General features: G+C 36.6%; 1 protein-coding gene across 1 annotated transcript; it reads left to right on the forward strand.

The window, feature by feature from the left end:
* Positions 1 to 5: 5 nt before the first annotated feature.
* On the forward strand, positions 6 to 27,288 carry LOC108385055 (lysine-specific demethylase 4D-like). The gene is made up of 2 exons (XM_037003650.2): positions 6 to 122; positions 24,771 to 27,288. The coding sequence occupies exon 2, from the start codon at positions 25,647 to 25,649 to the stop codon at positions 26,682 to 26,684; it is 1,038 nt and encodes a 345-aa protein (XP_036859545.2). The 5' UTR covers positions 6 to 122; positions 24,771 to 25,646; the 3' UTR covers positions 26,685 to 27,288.
* Positions 27,289 to 27,724: the final 436 nt, after the last annotated feature.

Raw genomic sequence — 27,724 nt, forward strand, 5'->3', positions numbered from 1 at the left:
GCCTCGTTTCTGTTGAGCTAGACCCAGCGAGCCTAGAGTTGGGCTGAATAACTAGTACTTTCATTTAATTGGATTTGAAGAAAGAACAAATATATACGGGGGCAACCACGATCTTTATAAAGGTACCATTCCTGCAAAAATATTAGTCTTCAAAGCAAAGGTTGTGTTTCTATTGTTGGTTAAACGTTTTATTTTTAAAGAAGCCTAAGTTCTAGTGGGAGGGGAGGTGTTCCCGCTTCCACTTTTGTCCTAAAGTCAATATAGCAGTGAGACTTGTCTTTCAAAGTTATGAATCAGGTGATGTTGCTTCTCTGCATAAAAATCTAGTGATTTTAGAATAAAAAATCAAATTCATTAATGTGACCAGAGGCCTTATGGGCTCTTGTTCCTGACTATCTCTGACTTCACTTACAATCAATCACTCTTACATACTAAGCCTTAGTAGCTACAGCCAGCTGGGCATTTATGTTTCACAAATAAGGAAAGATTCCACTGTGCGGTCCTTGCTCTGCTGCCTGTGTATCATGATAACAGATCACTATCCTTCAGGTCTCAGCTCAGATGTCACCTTCATGAGTTTTTCCCTCATATCTACATTTTCACCTCCAACACAAAAATACCATTGCATCGCCCTTTATTATTTTTTTCATAGTACTAAACAATCCTGAACTTAATGTGTTCATTGTTTACTGCCATTTTTCTTGTCTGAGAGGAAGCATAGCAAAGTCATTAAGAGAAAGAGCTCTACACCCTGACTCTCTTGGTTTGAAATTCCAGCTCTGCCCTCTGCTAGCTCTGTGACCTTAGGCAGGTTATTTTCCTTTTCTGTGCCCTCAGTTTCCTCATGTACAGAATGAAGATAATTCTAGTCTCTACCTTACAATGATGTAAGAATCAAATGAATACTTATAAAGTGCTTAAAACTGTCTCAACAAACAATACTTGCTAAATGTTAGCTGTTATTATTAATATTATTTTATTATTATTGTCTATCTTCCTGTATTAGAACATAAGTTCCAGGAAAACAGGAACCTTGTCTCTTGTTCACCTGTATATTCTCCGCATATAGAACAGTGCATGGCACATAATAGGTGCTGAGTAAGTATTTGTTGAATGAATGAATGATTGTTGCACTATGAAGTGGAGAAATGAAGTAATAATGACAAGGTGCTGACACCATTACAGAAAATACCCTTGGTTATTGTTCCAGTGGCCTTTTATCAGCTCTGAATTAATGACTCTGACTCATTTAACATCTAGCCCACCACCTAATCTTTTGATAACCAACCATGATTAAATAACCACTCCTGTAATTTCATTAATAGCAACAAATAATCAGTCTGCAAGATTTAAAGCTTTGACTTAATGGTCTAAAAGTATTAATAAGAAATAATAAAATTAAAGTGTCAATAAGTATTAAGTAGAAAGTTTATGTAAGTGATTTGAATGTACTAATAAGAAAATTACTTTGAAAATATTAGAAAAAGAAACTAAAATTAAGTTTATTAAAAACTTAAAATTCATCCTATCAGCTGCCTTTGCTGGCAAAAATCTTATATAACCTCCCAAGAATTCTCATTTTAAACCCATTAATACAAAAAAATCTATTTGAGCTCTTAATTCTCCTGCTAATCCTCTTATACTCTTAATTTTTTATTTCCACTCTGCAATAATATGATTTCCCACATTCCCCTTCACTCAAATCTACACACCTCTTCCAACCACTTTTCCCTCCTGACCGTCTTTCCCAGGAGTCGATGATGTTCTGACTTCTCTGGGAAAAGCAGCTCTTAAACAAGGACTACTTATCTTCCCCAGGCAAATCTACCAAGCTGCCTTTGAGTTTGCCCATACCCTCAGTTTTCCATATGTGGTGACCCCAAACCCTCTCCTTTGTTCTCTGGATTCCAAGTTCTCTAGCTTCCTTAGTAACTAGTGTCCTGCTATATTTACTATCTTTCATTATCTATGAATCCATCCCTTTCAGATCATTCTTACCAGCTTTTGGATATGGTGTAGTATTTCTTAGCCTTAAAAAATGCTCCTTCAAAAAGGAAAAGAAGAAAAAGAAAATTTAGCCTAAACATGCCTACAATGTAAGCTTCACAAAAGAGAATGAATAAATCATTAGGCAACTGTCAAAAAAAATGCTCCTTCATTTTAATATGACAATGTTACTATTTTAATCAATGTAAAAAGGATGCTTTATATAATAGCTGTAATTACAAAACTGATTATTCTTATGGCAGGATGTAGGAATTCCAGCTTCAGTGCTTATACAAACACTATATCCAGTTGAATTAAACATCCAAAAGATAACAAAACTATAAAAATTTAGAAAGGAAATTTAAGAGACTACTTGTACAACCTAGGGTTTTTTTGTAAAGACCTTTTGATCAAGGCAGGACACCTAAGAGCTATAAGAGAAATAACTTAAAAATTTTATCTATATAAAAATTTAATTTTATGGCAGAAGATGCCCCAAATTAAGTCAAAAGATAAGTATTCAATTAGCAGGTAAATTCTGTTATGCCTATAACATACAAAACTTTACTACTACTAGTACTATTACTAATAGTAATACACATAAATACAACCCAGTAAAAAAAGGCAAAGAATATAAAGAAGCCATCCAGAAACAGCAATTCCAAATAGACAACAAACATAAAAGACACTCAACCTCCTTATTATGAAAATGAAAGTAAACTAACAATGAATTACCACATTACAGCATCAAACTGGCAATAATTCTTTTAAATTAATAATATTATTGAATGGGATTGGGAGAAAAGGGGATAGAGTCAGACAGTGGGGAGGCATTGGCTCCCCATTCCCCTTACAGTAAAAGTGAAAGGACTCACACTAACATACAAGAATCTCCCCTACCTAGTTGACTTCCTGTGTTGCTTGTGCCTCTCTTGGTGTTGTCTGAACATAGCTCCTGTCTTAGGGCCTTTGCACTAGCCATTTCCTCAGCCAAGAATACTCTTACTTGTCTTACTCAAGTCTTTGTTCAAAACAGGTCAACCAGCCATGACAGCCCTATTTAAAGTTTCAGCCATCCTCTACCTTGGTCCCCAACCTCCTGCACTCCTTTTCTACCTTAACCTGTTCTACTTTTCTTTTTTGTGTAGCACATATCATCCGTGATCCTGTAAAGTATGATCCTTATTCAATCCTATATAAATTTGTTTTATTCTTTCTTTCTCTGTCCCATAAAGAATATAAATTCTACAAATGCAAGAATCTTTGTATTGCCCAGTGATGTAAGCCAAGCATCTGAGACAGTGCCTGGCACCAATAGGTGCCCATAATGATTTTCAAATGAGTGAATGAGTGAATGAATGAATGAGTTTTAACAGGAGAAAGTCACATTTTTATGTAAAAAGTTATCGTCTTAATCTCTTTCATATTTTAAAGGAAAAAAAATAATTAACATTCTGCTAGTCTGAAATTCAGATTTGCAGTGAAGATATGCTAAGACACAGAAAGATGATTTCTTTTCAGGAAAGAATCTCTAAATGAAAATCATGTGATTGTTGGGCTCTATACATACCATCAAAATTCTAATTCAGTCAGCCCCACCCTGAATCTAGTCACAACTCTAATTTAATCCACTTCCCCCTCTTCTAATTGAATCACTTTCTCCAATTCTAGTAAACCCTTTCATTATGAAGTTACCAGCCCACAAAAAGTGAAAATTTTGCTTGAGGCTTTTGGTAAGAAAATGGAGGAAAAAAACTCAATGCTCACAAGTTAGAAATTACACTTAAAGTAGTATAAATGATAGCATCTGTTCTATTTTTAACCTAAAAATGATTAATTTTCTAATATAAAAAGCTGGTGCTTTAATCTACTTTGATAAGTGAAAAGGATAGAAAAATAAAGTAGCTTGCCTTCTACCAACAAATCCTGATTTTAAGTGAAGATGCTTTGGGACCCAGAGAGATAATTACCTGGAACAGCCTCAAAATGAAATTTGCTGATGGTCCAGGCTAGATTATTAGATAATATTATAATTTAACCACCTCTTACCCAATCCAAGTACATAGCTACCTATCACTTGGTGGCCACTCCATTATTACTAAGACAATTAAAAGCAAGCATATTAAAAAAACAGTTAAAATGAAAGAACTAAAATATAGAAAATAAAGGGATAGGAAAAGACATACCAGGCAAATACTAAAAAACAACAAAAAACTTTGTGTAGAAAATTATCGAAAGTATTCTTTGAGTAGCATTAACAAGGACATTTGTGGGGCATCTTACTGCATTTCAAAGAAAAATCTAGGAACACATTAAATCATGAACATGTATGTAACTAATTGCATGGTCTGGAAATTTTGAAGCAATAATAAAGAATTAAAAGGTAAAACTGACAAATCTGTAATGGTGGGAATTTTTTTTAATGGCAGTCTCTCCCAGATTAAACAAATTAGCAACATTGATGCATTGTGTGCATAGATACATATGTTTACTGTATTTATATTTGCATATATATTTATATGTCACATTTATATATGTATATAAAACCCTTCAACCAAAACAAAAGAAATATACATTATTTTCAAAAAATGTTGGACTTTCACAAAATTAACTGTAAAGCTCCCAAATAAATTTCAATAAATGCCTATGTACTCATTTCTAAATGATATATAATCTTTCTAATTTTTGAACTTTATATAAATGTTCAAAATGTTTATGTAAATGAATCATGTAAAATGTTCAAAATGTTTATGTAAATGAATCATTGCTTTCTTTTATGTTTTGCTTTTATATAGCTGTTGTACACTAGATAGAATTTAATTGGGTAAAAATACACAGTATACTGGGCTGTTAATACTCTGCACCCTGATTCCCAACACCAAGCTACCCCCGTGAGGACATCTGGGCCCAACAGCTTGGGAGGAAGAATGATTATTTATTAATTTAAAAAATTATTTCCAGTTTATTCCATAGTTGTTACTTTTTTCAGTGATGTCAATTAAAATATTTTAAAATTATTTAGCTTCCTCTTAATATCATATATTTTCCTGAAATATTATGTGACTGTACCTTTTTTCTTATTCCTACTTTTTCCCTTATTCCTACCACATACGCTTTGTTCCCTCTCAACTAGCTTTGCTTTTGCAGGGGTCTATCTTTTTGGATCTATTTACCATTGAGCTTTTACAAATACTAACCAATTCATTAATTTATAATCTTAATGTCACTTATTCCTCCCACCAGCTTTTCTTAGATTTATATTATTTGTTCTTCTTTCTAATTCTACAATAAAATGTTCAATTAAAAAAATACACAGTATAATTTATTCTAATAATTATGTTCCCAGTATGGTGATATTACAAATAATGCCACGATGTACATTTTTGTAAATGTGTAGAGGTGCACGGGTATACGTTTCATTTATATATCCCATCAGCAGGTTGAGTTCTCCTTGTTCTGTAATCTCATCTCACCACACTTGATATCGTCCAACTTTTCAATTCTAGGTAATCTGATGGGTTTATAGTGGTATCTTATGGAGGTCTTAATTTGCTTTTCCCTCATTGTTAATCACTTTATTTATGTTTATTGTTCACTTGAATTTCTTCTTTTGTGGGATATCTGTTAAAGTTTTTCTACTGAATTATCTTCTTTTTAGATTGATTTCTATGAGTTCTTCATACTTTGGGCCCCAGTTCTCTGTCACTTTTTTGTGCTACATATATATATATTTTCCACTTCTTGGCTTTTTGTTTTTTGGTATATTTTGATCTACAAAACAATTAGTATTAGGGTAATTCCGTTTATCAGTCTTTTCATTTTTGCTTAGTGCATGGTATTTCTTAAGAAATTCTTCCCTACTTTGAGGTTACATTGGTATTGTTAGATACTATCTTCTGAAGGGTTTATAGTCTTGCCTTTCACAGGTCCATCAAAAATTCATTCTATGCATTGTGTGATAGAGGCTCTTGGAATAATCCTGTGAAGCAAGTGAGGCCTTGCCCCTCTCTTCTGAGTGCTGGGCTCTCCTTGGCCCTTTGCACTTAAATATAAAATCTTAAATGTCATGTTTTACAAAATTACTTTTGGGATAACTGAGTCTCAATTTAAGAAGGAATTGACAGTTCTACAATATTGAGTCTTCAAATCTACTAACAGGTATGTCTTCCCATTTATTAGGTCTTCTTTAATTGCTTCTAAGTGAATTTATATTATTGTTTCCATATAAATCTTGTAAATTTTTGTTAGCTTTAGCCTTAGCTGCTGCTCAATTTTTAATGCTTTAATAAGTGCCTCTTTCTTAATTTGATTGTCCAATTGTTTGTTGCTGGTATATGTAAGTATAATTGTTTTTTATATATTGTATTTTAAATGCAGAGACTTGCTAAACCCTCTTATTAATTAAAATAGTTAACTCATAACTCTTAGGGATTTTTTATGTAGACAGTCATATCTATGAATAAGGATAGCTTTCTCTCTCCTTCCCAGTCTTTTTCCCACTGCTTTTTTCCCCTTGCTGCCTTATGTCAGGTAGGACATCCAGTGAGATCATAGGCTTCCTTGTCTTCCTCCTGATCTTAACGGGAAAGCTTTCAAATTTTCATTGTTAAGTATGATTTTTACTGAAGGTTTTGGTCAGTGCATTTTATTCAATTAAAATTTCCTCCCACAATTTTTAGTTTGCTAAATGGATAACAAATTTTAATCAAACACTTCTCAGCATCTAATGAGATTCTCTTTTAGTCTGTTTGTGTGTGTTATTATTTTAATTTATTTAACTATCAACTAACCTTTCATTCATTCCTGAAATAAACCCAACTTGATCATGATGAATATATTACAGGAATCTGTTTACTCAGATTCTATTTAGGACTTTTGTACCAATGTTCCTAAGTGAGATTGGCCCATTATTTTCCTTTCTCATAGTGTCTTTATTTGAGACTTCTTTAATAAAGTTTATATTATAGAACATGTTGGAAAATGCTTTCTCTTCTATGGGAAAATTTGTCTAAGCTTGGAAGTACATTTTCCTTGAATGTTTGCTAAAATTTACTGGGCCTAGGTTTTCTTTGTTTAGGGAGTTTTGACTAGCGCTTCAGTTTCCTTGATGGTTATAGATATACTCAGTGTTCTATTTTTTCTTTTGTCAATTTTGCTGTTATGTTTTTCTAAGAATTTAATTATTTCCCCTGAATTTTAAAATGTATTGGCTTAAACTTGTCACACTATACTTACTAAATTTTTGTTTACATGTGCAGCATCTGTAGTGATGACTGCTTTATCTTCTCTGGTATTAGTGTGACTTTGATCTCTGGTCTTTCCCATTTTCATCAGAAGTTTGTCAATTTTGACTTTTCAAAAAGCCAACTTTTACTTTTGTTCCTCTCCATTTCATCAATCCTGGTATTATTTTTATTATTTCCTTTCTTCTACTTTCTTTGCTGCATTCTTTTTCTAACTTCTAGAGAAGTTAGATGCTTAGTTCATTTAATTTTCCAGCCTCCTATCTTTTCTTAGATATTTATTTAAGCCTACAAATCTCCCTTTTCCTATTGCTTACCAACATCTCACAGGTTTCAGAACATAGAATATTCGCTGTCATTTAAAGTATTTCCTAATTTCCATTTTTACTTATTTCTAGTTAAAGTTTTATTTAGAATGCATTTTCAATTTTACAAAATTGGGGATTTTTCTAGTTACCTTTTTAAAAGTAATTTATAACTTCATTTTATGGTCAGAGAACCTGTTTTCTATACTCTTATGTTTGCTAGAACTTGTTTTATGGCCACAGTTTTATAGCCAATTTTGTGAAATTTATGAAGAACTTGAAAAAAGTTCAATTCTGCAGTTTCGGAGTACAGAAGTTCAATATATGCCCATTAGGTCTATTTTTAGATTGCATTGCTCAAATATTCTATGTTGTTTTTCAACTACTTGATTAGTAGAGTCCTGATTTATGTGTGATTTCCCTTGGTCCCTGTTAGTCTCAAAAGTGTGTCTTAAGGTGATAAATGATAGAATGCAACTTAATGTTAAAGTTTAGAGCCACCCTTGTTAAAGTCCAAAATGAGGGTATAATTTCTACTAAATCAACATTCAACATTTTACTGGAGATATCTAACTATATAAGACTGCCATTCCTGCCCAGCTACAAAAAGAAAGAAAGAAGAAAAAAAAAAGAATAAAAGCTATGACTACTGGAAAAGAGGTAATAATTTTTGTATTTTTTTCAGAAAATATCATCTATATGAAAAGCTTTGAATCAATGGTCAAGCTAGCAAACTAATAGGAAATAAGTATAAGGTTTGGAAAGAGATATAAGATCAATAAATAATAAAAGTTAATAGAAAAAGTGTCCATTTAGAAAGGATTCAAAAATTATAAAATTCCTAAGAATATATCTAAAGAAACATACATTATCATTATGGGTAAAATGCTGAACCTTTATAAATACATATAACATCTGAATAAATGGAGGAATATACCAATTAATTTGTGGGAATGCCCAATATGGGAGTTGTGCCCACCCCCAAATTTATTTTAACTTCATGCAATTTCAATTCAGATCAAAGGATTTTTATGGAACTTGACAAATTTATTCTAAAATGAATACTGATGTTTAGTTCTACTAATTTTAAAGATGAATAAAGACATGGGGACTTGGCTTACCAAGTATCAATACTAAGTGTAAAACTACTTAATTAAATTAAAACTATAGTTTTGGCACAGAAATGGGCAAATTAGTGGATTTAAATGGAGAGCCTAGAAAGAGATCTATGCTTATATTTGAACTTGGCATGTAAGAGTGGAGTATTCCAACTCAGTGGGTTAAATGGTGGTAGACAATTAGATTTATACCAAAAATCCTAACAACTATACAGATCCTTACCTCCCAACAACAGCACAATTCTAAATGGGTGAAACTAATAAAGATGAAAAACAAAGAAAACAATGAAAATGAATCTTTGTGACTTCATGGAAGAGTGGATTACTTAAATAGGAAGGGAACAAATCACAATAAAAAAGATGAATAAATGATTATGCTTTATTTTTCAAAATAATTAAGACACCATAAATTACTGGCTACAATACAATAGATAGTTTCCCAAATATTTAGAAATTTGATAAATCAGAAAAAAAACAATTTAACTGAAAAAATGAGTGAAGTATATAAGTAGTAATTTACAAAACTAAAACCCACAAAAGGCCATTAAATCTTCGAAAAAGCACATCACCAGGGAACAGGCAACATATTAATATAAAAGGAGATAAATTATTTTGCCAATCAAATAACCAACAACTAAAAATTTGACATCAAGTACATCTGGGGGTGTGGAGAAAGAAACTCTCCTCTGCTAGTGAGTGTGTTAACTAGAAAAATCACTAGGTAAAGCAACTTGACATTGCATAACAATATACAAAATGTAACTTGTATTATTTCTACACTACCAAAAAATATAGTGGTATAATTTCTATACCACATAAAAATAACACTTAGGAAGATCTACCCTGGGTAAATTATCACATATAATTACAAGGACACATATTAAAGGTTTTTAATGCAGCATTGTTTATGGGAAAACACTGGAACTAATCCAAATACTCCCCAATAGAGAAATACATCAATAAAATATATTCTTATGACAGACTACATATGTAGGTTTATATAGGTATATATAAATATATCTTGAATCTGTTAGTGTTGGATTTAAAAATTGCACAAGTGTTAGCATATTTGGTATAAAATCATTTATATAAAATAAAAATAGATGCCCAAAACAATACTCTGTATTAGTATATAATGCACATGCACACACAAAAACATCCACAGAAAATGCACTAAATCCATGATGCTAGGGAGGAGAAAGAAATTAGGATTTGGGGTTTGAATCTGAAAGGGACTTCTTGAAGTATTTATTTCTTCTATTTAAAAGTACTTGCTGCAGGGACAAGACCCTTCCGGATGTCTGTTCTCACTAGTTCTATTAAGATTGCACTGGAGCTTCTACTCAGGGCTGTTAGGCAACAAAAAGAAGTAAAAGGCATCCAAATTAGGAAGGATAAAGTCTATATTGATACACGAAATGATTTTATATAGAGAAAATCTTAAGGAACCACGAAAAAACTCACCTAATAAGTTCTGTAAGGTTGCAGGATACAAGATCATTATTCAAAAATCAATTGCTTTCTATACACAATGAAAATTCTGCAAAGTTAATTCCATTCACAATAGCATCAAAAGGAATAAATGTTTAGGAATAAAAAAGTACAGTTCTGTAGAAATTATGAAACATTGTTAAAGAAGAGCTAAATAAGTGGAAAAGCACTCCATATTCATGGATCAGAAGACTTAGTATTGTTAAGATGGCAATACTCACCAAATTGTTCTATGGATTCAGTGTAATCTCTTATTTTCCCTCTGACTCCCCACCCCTAGCCCCCAGAAATTAAAGCTGATCTTAAAATTGATATGTAAACATAAAGGACCCAGAATAACCACAACAGTCTTGAAAAAGAATTTTAAAATGTGGATGACTCACACTTCTCCATTTCAAAACTTTAATATACAAAACTATACAAAGCTATAATAAGACACTGGTATAAAGATAGCCATGTAGTTGAATGGAATAGAACTGAGAGTCTGAAATAAACCCTTATATTTGTGGTCAATTGATTTTAACAAAGGTTTCAAGACAACAGTGAAAGAATAGTTTTTTCAACAAATGTTGCTGAAATGATGGATATCTACCTACAGAAGAATGAATTTGGATCTCTACCTCATGCCATTCACAAAAATGAAGCCAAAATTGGTTATAGACCCAAATGTAAACTAAAACCAGAAAACTCTTAGAAGAAAACATAGGAGTATATCTGCATGACCTTGAGCTAGGCAATAATTTCTTAGATAAAACACCAAGAGCACAAGCAATAAAGAAAATTGATAAATTGGACTTCATCAAAATTTGAAACTTGTGCACTTCAAAAGACATAAGAAAGTGAAAAGATACCCACAGACTGAGAGAAAATACCTGCAAACCATATGTTCAACAAAGGACTTGTAACCAGGACATATAAAGACTTCTTGCAACTCAAAAAGACAAATAACTCAAAAAAATGAGCAAAGTATCAGAATAGAAATTTCTTGAAAAAATATATATGGCCAACAAACATAGGGAAAAATGCTCAGCATCTTTAGTCATTAAGGAAATGCAAATCAAAACCATGAGATAAGACTTCATGCTGACTAGAAGTGCTATATAAAGAAAAGACAAAAAGACAAGTGTTCGTAAGGACATTGAGAAATTGGAACCCTCATGTATATTTGCTGATGCAAATTTAAAATGTTGCAGGCACTTTGGGAAAATGCATAAGAGTTTCTGAAAACATTAAACATAGGGCTGCTATATAACACAATTCCATTCCTAGGTATCTACACAGGAAAAATAAATGTCCACTTAGATATCTGTACATGAATGTTCATAACAGCATCATTCACAATAGCCAAAAAATTAAAACAACCCAAATGTTATCAGCTGATGAGTGCATAAATAAAATGTAATCTATTCATAAAAATGAAAAATTATTCAACCACAAGAAGAAACAAACTGCTGATATATGCTACAATATGGAAGAACTCCAAAACATGCTGAGTGAAATAAACTGGACACAAAAGACTGTATATCATATATTCCCTTTTATATGAAATGTCCAGAATAGGCAAATAGACAAAGACAAAGTAGATTAATGATTGTCTGGAGCTCAGGATGGAAATGGTCTGTGATTGCAAATGGCATGAGGTTTCTTTTAGGAATGATGAAAATGTTCTAAAATTAGGTAACGGTGATGGTTGTCCAGCTCTGTAAATATACCAAAAATTACTGAATTGTACACTTGTAGTGGGTGATATTTTTGTTATGTAAGTTACATTTCAATAAAGGTATTTTTAAAAACCATTTGAAACATACATGACGATATAAAGATGTTAATTCTGGGATGGTCAGAATGTGGGTTTTTGCTATATATTTTCTCTATTTTTAATGTACCTGAAGAACAAAAAATTTAAGACAGCATAAATTCCTGGGCCCTAATTTCAAATGAGACAGATGCATAAATTTAAAGTCTTTTATTGTACTCTTACCTCTAGTAAGATACTGATAGTTGCCCCCAGCCACAAAAAAAATGACTGAATCCCTATCAGAGCACTCTCCGTGAAGCCTACCAGTCTTACCTAGGAAACGCAACTCTATAATGCTTGACTCTTAAACATACACCAAGAATAACTAGACATATGAGGAAAACATTTAACATAAAAGAAACCAAAATATCCTGGAAGGGCGGATTCAAAGGAAACAGACACAACATAGAGCACAAATGAATCTTTAATAAAAAATCCCTAAAATTTACACTTCCAGAGAGAGAAAAGAATAGCTTCAGCCATGGAAAAATATCAGAAATCTATAATAAAAGGAATATCCAGAGAATAAAAGAATTTCTGAAATTAACTGCTGGAAAGCTTGGAAAATAAAATATAATGAACAAAAAGATGGAAAATAAAGCAAAGATGACAACATTAGATAATCAGTCCAAGAAGTTTAATATCCAAAGTGTATTTCCACAGAGCAAGAACTGAAAATAGTGGAAAAGAATATACAAAGAAATTATTTAAGAAAATTTCTCAGCTATGAAGAACATGAGTTTCTACATCAGTTCTAGAACAATTGTTAACAAATAAGACCAATCATCTTGATTAAATCTAAGAAAATAAAGGGCAAAAGAATATCCTAAAGGTATGCAGAGAGTAAAAGTGGGTTGCACAAAAAGGATCAGAAAACAAATTGGCTTTGGATGTCTAGAAGCTAGAATTCAGTGAAACAATGTCATCAGAATCTGAAAAGAAAAGTGTAAAATTAGAACAAAGACACTTCAGACATGCAAACTTTGCTAGACAGTGGTTATATTTGTGACCAGACAATAACTCTGAATTCCCTTTTTATATTGGGAAATTTCCACATTATTACCCTTGCCTTGACAAAGTTGAAGCCAGAACTCAATTGTTCAGCTTCTACTGCAGCAAATATGAAGGCATATGACCTGGGCTCCTCCAGTCAGACACTTTTATGGAGACCTCAATTTGAGGAAATGTGAGGGAATCGATTTTGTACAGGATCTGTTCCTGGAGAAGGTGGTGAGAGATTGGACTTTCAGAGGCACTAGTGGTATAAGTTCCAGTAGGTAGTGTCCCTTGCTCAAGGTCTTTGGTGCCTTTGACCACAGGAGGTACAGGAATACCTTAATATAGATTGTTGGATAATTTGAATATTGTTTCTGGATGCAGTCTCCAAACCCTATTCCCCCGTCCTCCTGGAGATTCTGTGAGCTACTTCATAATCTCTAATGAAGCTTCCAAAGATGCTTCTGGTGGATATGCTCACTGACACAAGGGCATAAACTAGGAAAGAAGAGAGATGGGTGAAATCAAGGGGTCTAACATGATACTGAGGGAAAGGGAATTCCCAGGATTATGGTTAACAAACCCCAGGATGCAGGCTCTGCAACAGTCTAAAGACTAGCCAATCCAGGTTTAAGAAAGCATATGGAACTCCAGGCAGAATATTTTTAAAAGAGAAATCTGATTTAGTACCCGGTGTGGTTTAAGTAGTTAGAAGAGGTGTATACTAGTGGAAATGAATTTGGGAATGAGTTAATGTGTATTAAGCCAAGCAAATGACATAGTAAGAAAATTATTAACTATAGGATAGATAAAATTTTGTACATGCAAGGCAGGATAATCATAGCTCACTACATGACTCAGCTGAGACTAATTTTACATGGTAAAAATTCAGACTCCATTGAGCCAAAAATTTTTGTATCTATATAACAGTCTGGGGCAGGGGAAGTCTCTGTGTTAGGATGAAACATAAGAGAACTTAACCCATTCCTTTTGTGGAATGAGTGTCCACAATCTCTAAAACTGAAAAGTCTACAAATACTAGAAAAACAGAAGAAACAACTAAAATACGTAAGAGTGATTTAGGAATGGGAATGAGGGAGACAGTGTATTGGTCAGGATTCTTTAGTTGCATACTATAGAATTCACTACTTTAATGCAAAGAAGTGTTTTTTTAAGCATTAAAGTAATTTACAGAATCTCTTGGAGAATCCAAGAACGAGGCTTATGTGCTACTCAAGCAATGTCTTCAAAATGTATTGACAATTCAAAGAAGCATAGATGTTGCCTCAAAACTCAATAGCGTGGCTGTGTCTTGGTGATAAGGGGCTCAAGAAGGCTTCTGGCTCCTGCTGCTCCCTACTCCAGATACCACTGTGACTGCTAAGTGTCCCTGTAACAGAGGAAAGCAAATAGAGAAGACTAATGAGGTTAATATTATCATGCTCAACTTATACTTTTTATCACAATGAAGTCATAATGTGACATTTCAGTTGCTTATTTAAAGGACATGTCCTCCCAGCAAGTAAAAATAAAGGTCAAGTTCAATCTTTGTCATGATTTAATCTGTGTTCTTCCAACTATGTCCAATTTAGTCTATGCTGTTCATGCCTGACACTTCCTGCCATGAGTCTTTATATCTACATTCCTGGATGTTCCTAAATAGGAAATCTACACCAAAAATTGGACTTTGAGGCACAAAGTACACAGAAAAAGTCACCTTTTTATCTTAACTTTTCCATGTAGCTTATCAAGAAGGGAATGTTGAAGCTTGTGAGGCAGAAACATGAAAATATCTTGGAGAGAAAAAGCAAGCACATCTCATGGAAGGAATTTATTACTTTAGATAAGAGTCCATTAGAGGTGAAAGGAATATTCTGGAGAGCTCCCACCTCAGCAATTTATATTAAGCACCAAATAAATGGCCCAAGCAAATAGTACTCATGGAATGTGGAAGACAGAATCCTCACCAAGGTCTAGGATTTGTAGGGAGGGGTCAATCAGGTAGGACCTAAATCAGGAAGGCAGGGGTTATAACTTAGAAAAGAGAAGTGAGGGAGAGAGAGCACTGAGTCAGAGACAGTGGCGAGGAGTATTTGCAGCCAAGGGTTTGTGGAGGGAGCTTTTGAGAGATACATTTGGGAAAACAAAGAGAAAAAGATGGTGACACAGTCATTTACTTTGCTCCCTCCAAACTCCACTGAAGTGACAGTACTAGGATTTTTGTTTTAAGAAATGTTACAAAGAGAGCATATGGTAAAGGAAATAAGATAGTAGTAAATTTTGAAAACAGATGGACAAATAGAAACTGATTTATCAAACCCTAGAAAGTTGAATCTTAAATTGGCAGTGAGAAAAGCTAAGCAGGAACACAACTGTGCCACAGAATCCAAAGGCTTAGGTTTCACGGCACTGGCTTCCTCTGGATGTGGAAGGAGGCTAAGGAAGATTTGCTGAAAGTCTGAGAAGCAGTGGGAGCCTCAGACTCCCTCACATTCTCTAGTAGCAGGATAAACTGCTCCTCTCTCATCTTGATGGAAAACCAAGCTTCATTTCCTAGAGCAAGTGGAAAAGGTAGTCCCTGAACTGAGAACTTCCAGGAACCATCGGCAGTGTGGTTGTCATCAGGAAAACAAATTGATTTGGTGAGCTTCCCAAGTTGGATATTGGAAATTTCAGGATCTTCTTCCATGTGGTGGGGGAGCCAGGCCTGTCCCTTCCAGGAAGAAGATTGGAAGAGCCTTCACTGTTGCATATGACCAGCTCTTAGAGATGCCAGTGTCAGAGTTTCACCCAGGACACAGCCCAGCCGGATCACCATTCAGGGAAGCATAATCACCAAACCTATCCTACATCCAGTTTTGAATCAGCTTTTTTCTGTGCTATACTCATATATGAACCAACTACTAAGGATCATCAGACATTTGAGGAAAGCCTTACATCTGAAAGATTGAAAACAAAATGAAAAAAAAAAATGTAAAAAGAAATTTCAAAGAAACAGACCATGCAGGGGGAAAAAAACACTTCAAAGCCATTGACATTTTAGTATTTTCAGAGAGACTGATGAAGTGCACCTGTGAAACAAGAACAGGACAATAAGACTGAGGGAAAAAAGAGTGGGGGAAGGTACATCTGCACACAGAGAAGCTAAGGGTTCAGAAATGACCTGTTGGAATTAAAATTTTGATAGGGGGAATGAAAAAGACACAATTGAAGGAGTTTGGGGAGGTAAAGATGAGGGCATTTTTCAAAAGAGAGAGCATAGTGATAAAGGGATAGAAAAGTGGGAGAAAAAAAGACACAAAAATTTAGGGCCAATCTCCAAATAACAGGAGTTAATGTGCATAGGAAAAATGTAGAAGAAGTTTTCAAAGTAACTTAAAAAAGTCTTAAAACCAAAGCACCTAAATTTTGAGATTGAAAAAATTTAAGAACACTGGGACAGCGAAAACCTTCTATAATCAGAGAAAATACACAGCAAACAGGTCATATATAGAGGCCTGTGGACCAGTTTCATCTTCCTTATTCCTCACACCATACACACAAGACAATAAAACAAATGAATAAAATAAACCAGTTAGAATGAAAGGTATAATTAAAATCAGAATTAAAGGTAAAATTAATGTATAATAAAGAAAAAATCATGAGGTAATACTTATCTGCCTCTGGACAGGGAAGTAACTTACTGAATATAAAAGACATTACAAAAGAAAAGATAAACAGTACCATAAGTCATTGGAATGCATGTCAAAAACATTTTAAATGAAATAGAATTAAAGTTTTAAACTAAATGGCACATATATATGTGCATATATAACAAAGGACTTATTTTAATATGTAAAATATTCATGTGAGCAATATTTAAATAATCAATTATGTAAAACAATATGTGAAATATGCATATAAGTAATATGTAAGATGTTAGTATAAGTAGATGAGAAAAAAAGCACTAGAACCCTATTAGAGAAAAATGGGTAAAAGATATGAACCAATACATATGATGAAATGCAATGGCTGATAATCATGGAAGAAAAAAATAGCATCCTTCATGGTAATCCAAGGATGGTAAATTAAAACTTGAGGAATACTTTTTCACTTACCAAATTAACAAATCTTTTTTTTTTCCCTAAGTTACTCAGTGGTGAGAATATGAAATGACATTTTCTTTCTGAATAGTTTTGGCAATATGTGTTAGGATCTTAAAATATTTAAAAACTAAAATGCAGTAATTCCATTCCTAATAACTAGTCTAAGGAATTTCATTCATTCAACCAATATTTTACTGTATATACTGTTTCAGGTACTGAAAAATAGAATAAATATAAGTGATTAGTAATAGTTGTGGAAAAGTAAAAACAAAATAACTGTCCAATAAGAGGGGAAAATTGAGCCATTTGCCTTAATAAAATAGAATTTATCAGTCATCAAATATTATGGCTACAAATTATTTTCAATCAATGGTTAAGTAGATTTTCTACCTCGAGAAGAAAGTTTTTGAACACAATTTAGATATTGTCAGCAGAAACAGTGGCCAATGCCTGAGGCATTTTGTCAAACAGTCCTCCATTTGAGATAATAGATTTGAAATATGTATGCAGCATGAAAGAAAAATGGCTTTCCTGCTATCCTGAAATTGGTGTGCAATATGGACACTGGCTGAAGTGAAAGGGACTTTTAAATTTATTCATTTCGCTCCTCACCTTCTCTAGCTGAAAACATGCCCCCCCTACACACATGTACACTACACACACACACACACACACACACACACACACACACACACACAAAGAAAGGTCAGAGGAATTATTTTTAAAAGACACAGAGGTAAGACTTTGTAATTTCCAGAGATCCATTAACTTTAAGAGACCAGGTATTATTTTGTAATCATTCTGATAAGACAATATCTTTCCTCCATTGTAAGAACTGTCAAGTTTCCTTAGATAAAGAATTTCTGTGTTACTGTGGATACCATGGATAAGGATATAATGTGTACCTGAAGTGAAAGTGTATTTATTTATTCTCAACCAGTACCTGTAGCCCAGCTTGAAAGAAGCAAGCAGGCAGTCTCATGGTTACAGCAAGCTGCTGAGATCATAGAGAAGTGACGCATTTGGCTGGAATACTGAAGGATTACTGTCTGTACCTGGCAAATTCTGAGCAGTTTTGTTTTGAGTGCAGAGTTATATTAGTATATATAATATATACTTACATATGTTATATATACTAGTTATTATATATATTTATAACATAAAAGATTACATTTTGTTCCTCAATAGCTGAAGACTAATATATATATATATATACACACACACACACACCTATAATAGATATGAAAGCCCTGCCTCATTCTTCCTAGAATCCTTAGAAATGCACAAAGGAAATAATTTAGTTTCAACTCAAATATTATTTCAATTGTATATTCGATATTTCAATAAGAAATGAGGTCTTGTGTAATACTCATAGTCAGCATTTATTATTTCTTAAGGGAAAGGCCCTTAACATGGTATTTAAGCTTTTGACATTTAGCTGTCCTTCTAAATTGTTCATTCTTCCCATTTCTTTAGAGCAAGTTTTCAAATAGAATGGAAAATTTGATTATATGTTCCCAAGAAATATTTAAAGAATTTATAAAATATCATTATAGAAGAATTTTAAGATCATAAAATTAGGGTGAGTAGGGAGCCTATGACATGATACTATCACAAGATGATCCTGGTGCAAAGCAGCCAAGGCCTGGCTTGGGTGGTGACAGCTAAGTAGGAGAGGAAAGCGAACTGGGCCCTTGGGGTCCTAATACAAGGGAGGTAAGGAGAGCACAGAAGCCTCCCTGTGCTGTGTGAGTGTTCCTGGGGTCTCCCAGTAGACAATCATGGGATCCCCTGACAGCCACTGCCTATAGGCTGGGCAGGGAGATGTAATGGTTGATGAAGGTGAGTAGGATAACTGTTTCACCATTTGTAGAAATAAAGACATCTAAAGGAGGAAATCAGTTTCAGAAGAAAGATGACCAATTTGTACTAACCAAGTTAATTTCAGGGGCTTAGTGGACCTACCTAAGATAAAAGAAAGCAGAAGCTTAGGAGAAAGTCAGTATTAAGGAAAGCTATAACAATAAATAATACTTGTAAGGAGAGAAAGTGCAGTACTAAAGAAAGCTATTGACATAAATAGGAAATTTAAAGGGAGAAAGAAAAGGAATTTAGAAGAGAGATGTTCCTTGAGCTTCAGGATAAGTTTGCATCTGTGTGTGGCAGGGAAAGGAAGTGGAACTAAGGAGGACGAGGAAGAACCAGGAAGTTAAGAGTAGCATCAGTGAGGTCAAGACCTTTTAGGAGCAAGAAGGTGTCTGTGAGCCAAGGATGTACAGAGATAAGGTGTAACCCCTGGAGCGGCATTTGGGAGGAAACTGCTTGATAATTTGTAGCCATCAGTTTCAGTGGAGAAGTGGGGGCAGAACCAGAAGGTGAGAGGGGAGGAAATGCGTTTGTGGACGCAAACTATTTTCACGCATGTTTTCAACATGTTTGGTATTTAAATGAAGGTGAGAGGGAAAACGGTAGCTTAAATCAGGAAGACAGTGATAACTGATGATTAAAGAAAGACAAAGATGGCTGTGATATTTAATGGCCTGTGTCCTGGAATGAGGGGGAGGTGTTGATTTAAGGAATTTAACAAAAGAGATAGCCATGGAAAGAACAGAAATAGTTCTAGAGATGGAGGACACAAGCTGTTGAATTAAATATACGTTTTTCTACATTTCATTTTCTACTCCACTGATTGGGGGTAATAATAGTGCCAACTTCATAAACTAGCTGTGAGGTTTCAATGAGATATTATATAGAAAGTGCTTAATAAAAGGGTCTGGCAAAGTGAAGTGCTAAGTAAAGGTGACTCTTGCTGTTCATATTATATAAGGTATAAATTATAAGTGCTAAACAAGAACTACAAGAGGTGGAAGAAGAGATGGTGCTTTGTTGGGTCAGTAAGGGAAGATATGGGATCAAGTTGCTGTACTTGAGAAAGGATGGAATTTAAGGACAAAGATGGAAGGGAAATATGGGAGAAATAATGGTGCAAGAGGAGGGCAGTTTAAAGCTGAATAGCATAAAGTAAAAGGGAAAATTTGAAGACATCAATAAGATAGTTTAAAAAAGTCCTGAGTTAAAAAATGTTTCAAGCATCCCATTCTCTTTCTAGCTTACATTTCCCAGTGTTCTAACTTAGAACTGACTTAATGGAGAATTGACTTAATGGAGAAATTCAGCCCACAAATCAAATACTCTTTCATTCTCCATCTCTACCCTCATGTTCTCATTTCCTTTTTACCCAGGATAAATTTAATTATCCATGCTTATAATCACTCTTTTTTCCCTCCGTCCAGTCATCAGTACCCTTGTTTCTCTCTCCCTGAAATATACCTGCCTGGAAAAACCCTAACCCTGCTGGAAGCTTACTATTTAAATGCTCCTTCTCTCTGGGGAATAATTCTGTCATTGGTCCTTGGGAGTTGCCAATAGTTATGCAAAGGATGGGGATAAATACCACAAAGTTACATAGTATGAGTTAAGGACTTGATACACCTGTAAGAGCATGTCAAAACAAGGGACACAGTCTTCCCATTTCTTCAGAATTCCACAGAGAGGTATCCCTTTTTCAGGAGGGATCCTGAGTGTGTCTTGGGTTTTGTTCTGAGGGAGGGGCCCATTCCCCCATTGCTCTTCCTTCATATAGGGCTTTGATGATAGCGACTTTATCAGGAAAGGGACATACAGACTTGGGGAATCAAGTAGCCTAGAAGTCATGTCAACCATATACAGGAGCTGTCTGGGAAGGCCAGCAGCCCTCTGCTTTAGGAGGCAGCTGGGGACCTCAAGTTCCTTTGGCTAGTACAGCCCCCCAGCCATGGGAAGGAAGCCACTGTTCCCATAGGAATCTGAATGAGCATTTTCCATCCAGCTGGGGGAATATCTAGGGTCATTTTTGGACAATGCTGCTCCTTTATAAAAACCTATCCCCAAACTCTGAGTGTTCATTAAGTATATCTGGAATAGGAAGAGGGAGATGTTGTTCTTTAGAGTCTAAATAAATTGCATTTTTCATACTGCCTAAGAATGAGCCATATTGTTATCAACTACCCCCCCCCCCATTTATTGCAATAAGTCCTATAAAGCCCTGCAGATAGTTTCACCAACTGTGACCCTCCATCCGCCCTCTGATGTTCAAGTTGGAAAAGGAGAAGTGTGTATTGATCTTCCTTATCCCACTTTTTGCAGATTCTTTGGTGCATGAGGGTCCAGCTTAGGCAGAGGTCACTTACTGCTCACTTCAAGGGTCCCTGCCATTAGTATTCATGTCTGCAGCAAACATTGGTTTGACATACTCTTACAAAAGCCACCAGCAGGAGTCACAGATAGCAAGTCCTTCCTTTGCTATTTTTGCCCAAAACCCTAGACCCAAAGGAAGAAGGGATCATATTTACTCAAAGAAGCCAAACTGGCAAACCTCCCCACCCACCACCACCACCAAGGGTGGTAGGAGTAGAGGAATGGGCCCCAGCCCCAGCTTCCTTTTATCTGAATGGACCTCCAATAAGGAAAGACAGATGCTTGGGGACCACAGGAAGTATAGGGGTTGTTACTATTTTACACTGTGGAAGGCAAGCTGATCTTTTGAAGTCTTATTAGGGAGACTGCAGGGTGAGGAAGATTAAGTGCCTGGACCTCTAAAGGGAATGGGGTTCCCTCCTCCTGGGAGCTCCCCCTCACCCCATTTCCTTGGCCTGACTTTCATCTCCCCATGGCTCTGTGCAGACCCCAGTACCAATGGTGTTTTGTGCCCTGACAGCGGTGCTATCTTTACTCTACTACTTTCCCTCCCACCCTGGCAGCTTTCCCAGGGAAATATTTCCATTCCTAAGAAGGCCCTGAAATTTGTATTATCTTCAGGCCCCACAAAACCTGGATCTGTTCTTGGTTTCTGACAAATTTGCAGAGAATTTGTCCAGAACCAGTAACTCACAAATTCCCAATAATTTGGTAAGGTGACTCCAAGTGGATTCATAATCTCTAGGAAGTCTCCTCTGATTTCATACACCAACTTATGATAGGAGTAGGCATGCTTCTCCTCTTAACAGGTGTGTCTTTTATTCCTAGGTCTCTCATTCCTTTGGGGCTGCTTTCTGGGGCAAAGGACAGGCTTGCTCTCTCTGGCCCTTGCTAGTGGCTTTTGTAAGACTGTTTCAAATCAATGCTTGCTGCAGACCCAAGCTCTAGTCTCTGTAACTCTGGCTGTGGAAGGAAGCCATTTGTTTGAGCTTATAAGTTTTTTTATTTTTAAAATATGATTTCAGATTTGTTCAGGGTTGGCAGTCCTCTTTCCCTTCTCTATTTTTTTATAAGAAATCTCAGAGAAAAAAATTCAGGCAAAACACCAATGTTTTGTGGGCTGATAACACTGAAAAGGATGCCACTTACTAGAACACGGAAGGCTAGTTCAACTGGAAGAGCTGGTTGGACAGCTGATTGGATTCTGTTGTGATTAGACTGGGGATGATGGAATTGGGGTGGGGCTGATTTGATTAGAATTTTGAAGAGACTTATAAATCCTGATCAGCAGTATGTTTCATTTGGAGAGGTTTTCTTGAGAAGAGAGTATATGTTTTCTTGAGAGGAAATAATCTCTAATTTTATCCTAAACAACTACCAGAGGAGACCTCACTGAAAGGATCATATTTAAGCTCAGCCTTGAAGGGGTAGGGGAGCTGCCTATGTGTAAAGAGCATCAGGTAGGAGGAGGAGTGCAGGCTCTTCTGAGACCCAGCCAGGAACAGGAGAAAGCCAGGGGAAGGGTTGACGGTGTCCCAGATCATGCAGGGACTTTCAGAACATTTGGAGGATTCTAAGTAGGATGGAGTAAGCATGTCCAAAGTTTAAGGTAAAAACAGATTATTTGTAGAGGGAAAAAACTAGGAAATTAGAAGAAAGGACCACTTGAGATCATGCTAATGAGAGAGTTTGCTGATGTATCTGTTTTTCTACCTTAAACAAGAGACTGTTTCTCTTGTTTCACTGTTAAGGACACTTGCTATTTGTTTTTACATTGAAACACTTTATTTTACTGTAGAAATTTTTCTGAGTGGTTTTCAAGTAAAGAGTTTTCAAATCATGAATGAAGTTCAATTTTATGAAATCCTTTTTTTGTACCTATAAGATGATGTTATTTTTCATTTCCTTCATTAATATTCTGATTATTTCATTAGATCTTGTGATGTTGAATCATCCTTGCATTCCTGAGATACAGTCTATTTGATCACAATGTATTATTCTTTTAGCATTTTGCTTTATTGGTTAGATAATATTCTATTTAGCAAGCTTTCATTTATGCTTTATTTTCTGTTGTCCTTTTCCAGTTTGGCAATCAGATAAGTATAGCCTCATCTGAGTAGCTTTACAACCTTTTCTATAGCATGAAAGATTTGTATAATCAGTTGTTTTCTTAAAAATTTGCTAGGTTCACCTATAAATATTGTGTCTCAGGGATTTTTTAAGGGTCATACTTTGATCCAGGTTCTTATTTGGGATATTTGAGCTTTCTTGTTTTTTCTTGAATCCATTTTGTGTGTTTCCTCTCTAGAAAATTGTCTTCTTATCTGTTGAAAATATTGATGTCAGATGCTCATAAGATTCTCTTGAGATTGAGAAAAATTCTCTACTATATTACTAGATCTGTGCACTGTTTAATGCCTAGTATTGTTTATTTCTACTTTCTATTCTTTCTTATCAATTCTGTTCATGGTTCGTTGCATTTCTTAGTCTCTTCAAATGACATTTTTGGCCATCATCCTTCTGTTTTGTATGTATTATTTTTCATTAATTTCATCTTTATTCTTTCTTATTTCTTTACTCCTCCTTCTTCCATTTCCTAGCTTCTTCAATCAAATGTTTAGTTCATTTATTTTCACTCTTCCTTTTCCTTTTAATACAATGAAATATGTCTTTTAGTCTTCAGTGCTTCTCACTCTAAACTCTGTTTTTAAATAAACATATGGAAATTTGTGAAAATCATAACAGCCAGATGAATGATTGCAGTTAGCTATTCTGATGGCTGTGTAACCAGCAACAAGATTCCAAACAAAATATTAACATTACTCCAGAGACCCCCTCATGCTCCCACTCACAACCTTTCTTTCTCAAAGGTAACCACTGCTCTGACTTCTCACATATATTAATTTCCTCCTTCTTTATATATACTTACAGAAAAAGATGAAATTTCATGTAAAATTGGAATAATGGATTTGATAGTCTTTTAGGTCTGGATAATATTGCCCAGTATTATGTTTGCAAAATTATCCCTATATGTTCATGTAATTTTCAGTGCTCTATTGTATTCCATTGTAGACTGTACCACAATGTATTTGTCCATTCTACTGTTGATGGACATTTGGGTTGTCTGCAGTATTTTGCTATAGAAATAATATTGTTATGAGCATTATTGGAGGTGACTTTCCATGCACAGCTGTACAGATTACCTAGACAGGTGGTAACAGTTGAATCATAGCACCTGTATATGTCTTATCTTACACATGCATAAGTTCAGTTTTAATAGATACTGTCCAAATAGTTTCCCAAAGTGTGACTTACATTCCCTCTATGAGGGTATGAGAATTCCCATTGTTCTACATCAACACCACATCCTATATTGTCAATCTTATAAAATTTTAGCCTTTCTTTGAGTGTGGGATAATATCCCATGGTGGGATCCCATGATATTTTATTTGTAGCTCCTGAATAACTTTCTCCAAACATTAATGTTCAAGCTTTTGTGTTCTTTCTTCTAGGTTTTATTTTAAACACTGTCCTGGAGACAGTACATTTGGAACACCATACACCCAGGACTGGGTGAGTCAGGAGGCCGTAGAGAACAAACCCCAGTGCCAGCTGAGGAAGGTCACAGAGTTGCACATTCAGCCTCCTGTATCAGCTTCTGCCCAGAGGGCAGTCTCCTGGTGAATCAGCAAGCCCAAAACTAGCATCTCATTTGCATCAAAGTCCATGGGTAGTTCCTGCTGACTCAAAGACACTCAAACTAATTTTGGAATAATAGCATTTTCCACCATCCTCACCTATCCAGACCATACCTGAAGACTTGAGAGTTTGTTGTTATTATGGAGGCTATGAAGTCTCAGGCAAACTGTACCCAGAACCCAAGTTGTAGAATCATGACCTTCTACCCAAGTGAAGAAGAGTTTAATGATTTTGAGAAATATATTATTTATATGGAATCTCAAGGTGCACACCGAGCAGGTGTGGCCAAGATAATCCCCCCCAAGGGGTGGGAAGCCAGGAAGACATACGATGACATCAGTGACATCCTAATCCCCACTCCCCTCCAGCAGGCTGTCTCTGGCAGGGCTGGTGTGTTCACTCAATACTCTAAGAAGAAGAAGGCCATGACAGTCAGGGAGTATTGCCACCTGGCAAACAGTGCTAAATATCAGGCACCACCACACTCGGATTTTGATGATTTGGAGTGAAAATTCTGGAAAACCCAGCTCTACAGTTCACCGATCTATGGCGCTGACGTCAACGGCTCCTTATTTGATGCAAACACTAAGCAGTGGAACCTCAGACACCTGGGTACCATTCAGGACCTGCTGGAGCAGGAGTGTGGGGTGGTCATTGAAGGCGTCAACACACCCTACCTGTACTTCGGCATGTGGAAGACCACATTCGCATGGCACACAGAGGACATGGACTTGTACAATATCAACTATGTGCACTTCGGGGAGCCCAAAACGTGGTATGCGGTGCCCCCAGAGCATGGCTGGCGCCTGGAATGCCTGGCTAAGGAGTTCTTCCCAGCCAGTGCCCATAGTTGCGGGGCCTTCCTGCAGCACAAGGTGGCCCTCATGTCACCCACTGTCCTCAGGGACAACAGGATCCCCTTCAGTCGGGTCACGCAGGAGGCTGGCGAGTTCATAGTGACATTTCCCTATGGCTACCACGCTGGCTTCAACCATGGCTTCAACTGTGCAGAGGCCATCAACTTCGCCATGCCACGCTGGCTCGATTATGGCAAAGTGGCCTCTCAGTGCAGCTGTGGGGAGGCCAGGGTCAGCTTTCCCATGGATATCTTTGTGCACACCCTGCAGCCCGAGCGCTATGAGCTCTGGAAGCATGGGCAGGACTGGGCGGCGGTGAACCACTTGGCGCCCGCAGCCATGGGCAGCCAGGAGCCGGGCACCTGGAAGGAGTTGTGGGCGACCAGGAGAGCTGCGCTGGGCCTCCAGCACCTGCTGCCCCGCCATTCACTGAACCCTGCCAGGCAGGTGGCCGTGAGGCAAGGGGGCCACCGCCACGCCCCTAGGCTGCTCGGGTCTCGGCACCGCATGAGGGCCTCTGATCCTCCCTCTGCCGTTCAGGGCAGGGATGCTGCTTGTCGGTCCCTGGAGCACAGCTCAGCCCTGCTGACAACCTCGGGCCCATCTGACCTGGGTCTCCACCCAACTGGCAGGTGTGGTCCTGGCATGCGTAGTCCTGGTCGTCGTCCTCGGGAGCAGGGTACTCAGGAGCTGACTGACCAGGCACTGGCCAAGAAGTGCCTCTTGCTGAGCACAGCATGTGCAGCTCAGGATCCCGGTGCTCAGGCTCTGTCTTCAGACGGACCCTCACTGGACAACACTGCACCGCCGAGCCCTGTGTCCCCGCATTCTGCTAAGGCTTCTGGGTGCTGCTGTGTCCCTGCACCCTGAGCCCAGGGGACGTTTTGGTAGCCCGCTACTCTGACGCGTGGAGGCTCCCTAAGACTGGGCATGTGTACACCTCAGAACCTTCACAATGTGCGGTGCTGCCATGGGACCTGCAAATGAGGCCCCACAGACATTGCCAAAGTCTGATCTGCATCTAAATGCCCATTCTCTCGGCCAGCTCTGGGTGCTGCTGCGATTTGGATGAATCCTGGACTTTGGTTCCCCTCTGATCTCTTCCCTTCCCTCTTTCCCTCTCCTCCCCACTTTCTTAGAAGTCTAGGCCCTTTTGACTAGTTTGGTCTGTAGAGGCTCAGAAAATAATTATGTTTCAGAGTCATTGGTGCCTTTAAAATGTATCACCAGTATTTTTTTCAAAAATACATTAAAGGTAACCAAAATGTTAAAATCTGATTTTATTTCTAATATCCATCCAGCCAATTGAAGAATGCAGGTTATTCTTTTCTGCATTCTTTTTAATAGTTATATCAAAACATTTCAAACAAAACTTATTTTATGGGATGGTTATATTGTGTGATGTTGGTGAATGATTTGGGGGGATGCTTGTTGGGTTCTGGCTGGCTGGTTGGGAGGGGGGATTTGTTTTGTCAGCCATATCTAAGGATGACTTGGTGGAAACCACCTGGGAAATTGTACGTGGCTGGGCAATGCAACCCAAGCTGCCGGGAGAAATGAGCAAGCACAGAACACAAGTGCCACTGTCTTTGCTCTGAGTCTCCACTTCCTTTTCAACACTATATTTCACATGGTTAATTCATTGATTCATCCCAATAAGCAAGTCCACTAATAAATGAATATGACAACACCAATTGGCAACATGTGCTGTGAAGAAGTAAAGGGGATGGGACGATAGAACAGAATGGGCAGGGCTGGCCTGTAGGTGGCCCCGGAAAGTGTCCTGGAGCAGGAGGCCTTTCGGAGACCCAGTTGGCAAGAAGGAAGGTCCAGAGCTGACTCTCACTTAAAGGAAACAGCAAGTATAATAGACCTAATGTGGGACTTGATGGTTTTGTTTCCTTGGGAAT

The sequence above is a fragment of the Manis javanica genome, chromosome 10 (genome assembly GCF_040802235.1).
Source record: "Manis javanica isolate MJ-LG chromosome 10, MJ_LKY, whole genome shotgun sequence".
Lineage (NCBI taxonomy): Eukaryota > Metazoa > Chordata > Mammalia > Pholidota > Manidae > Manis > Manis javanica.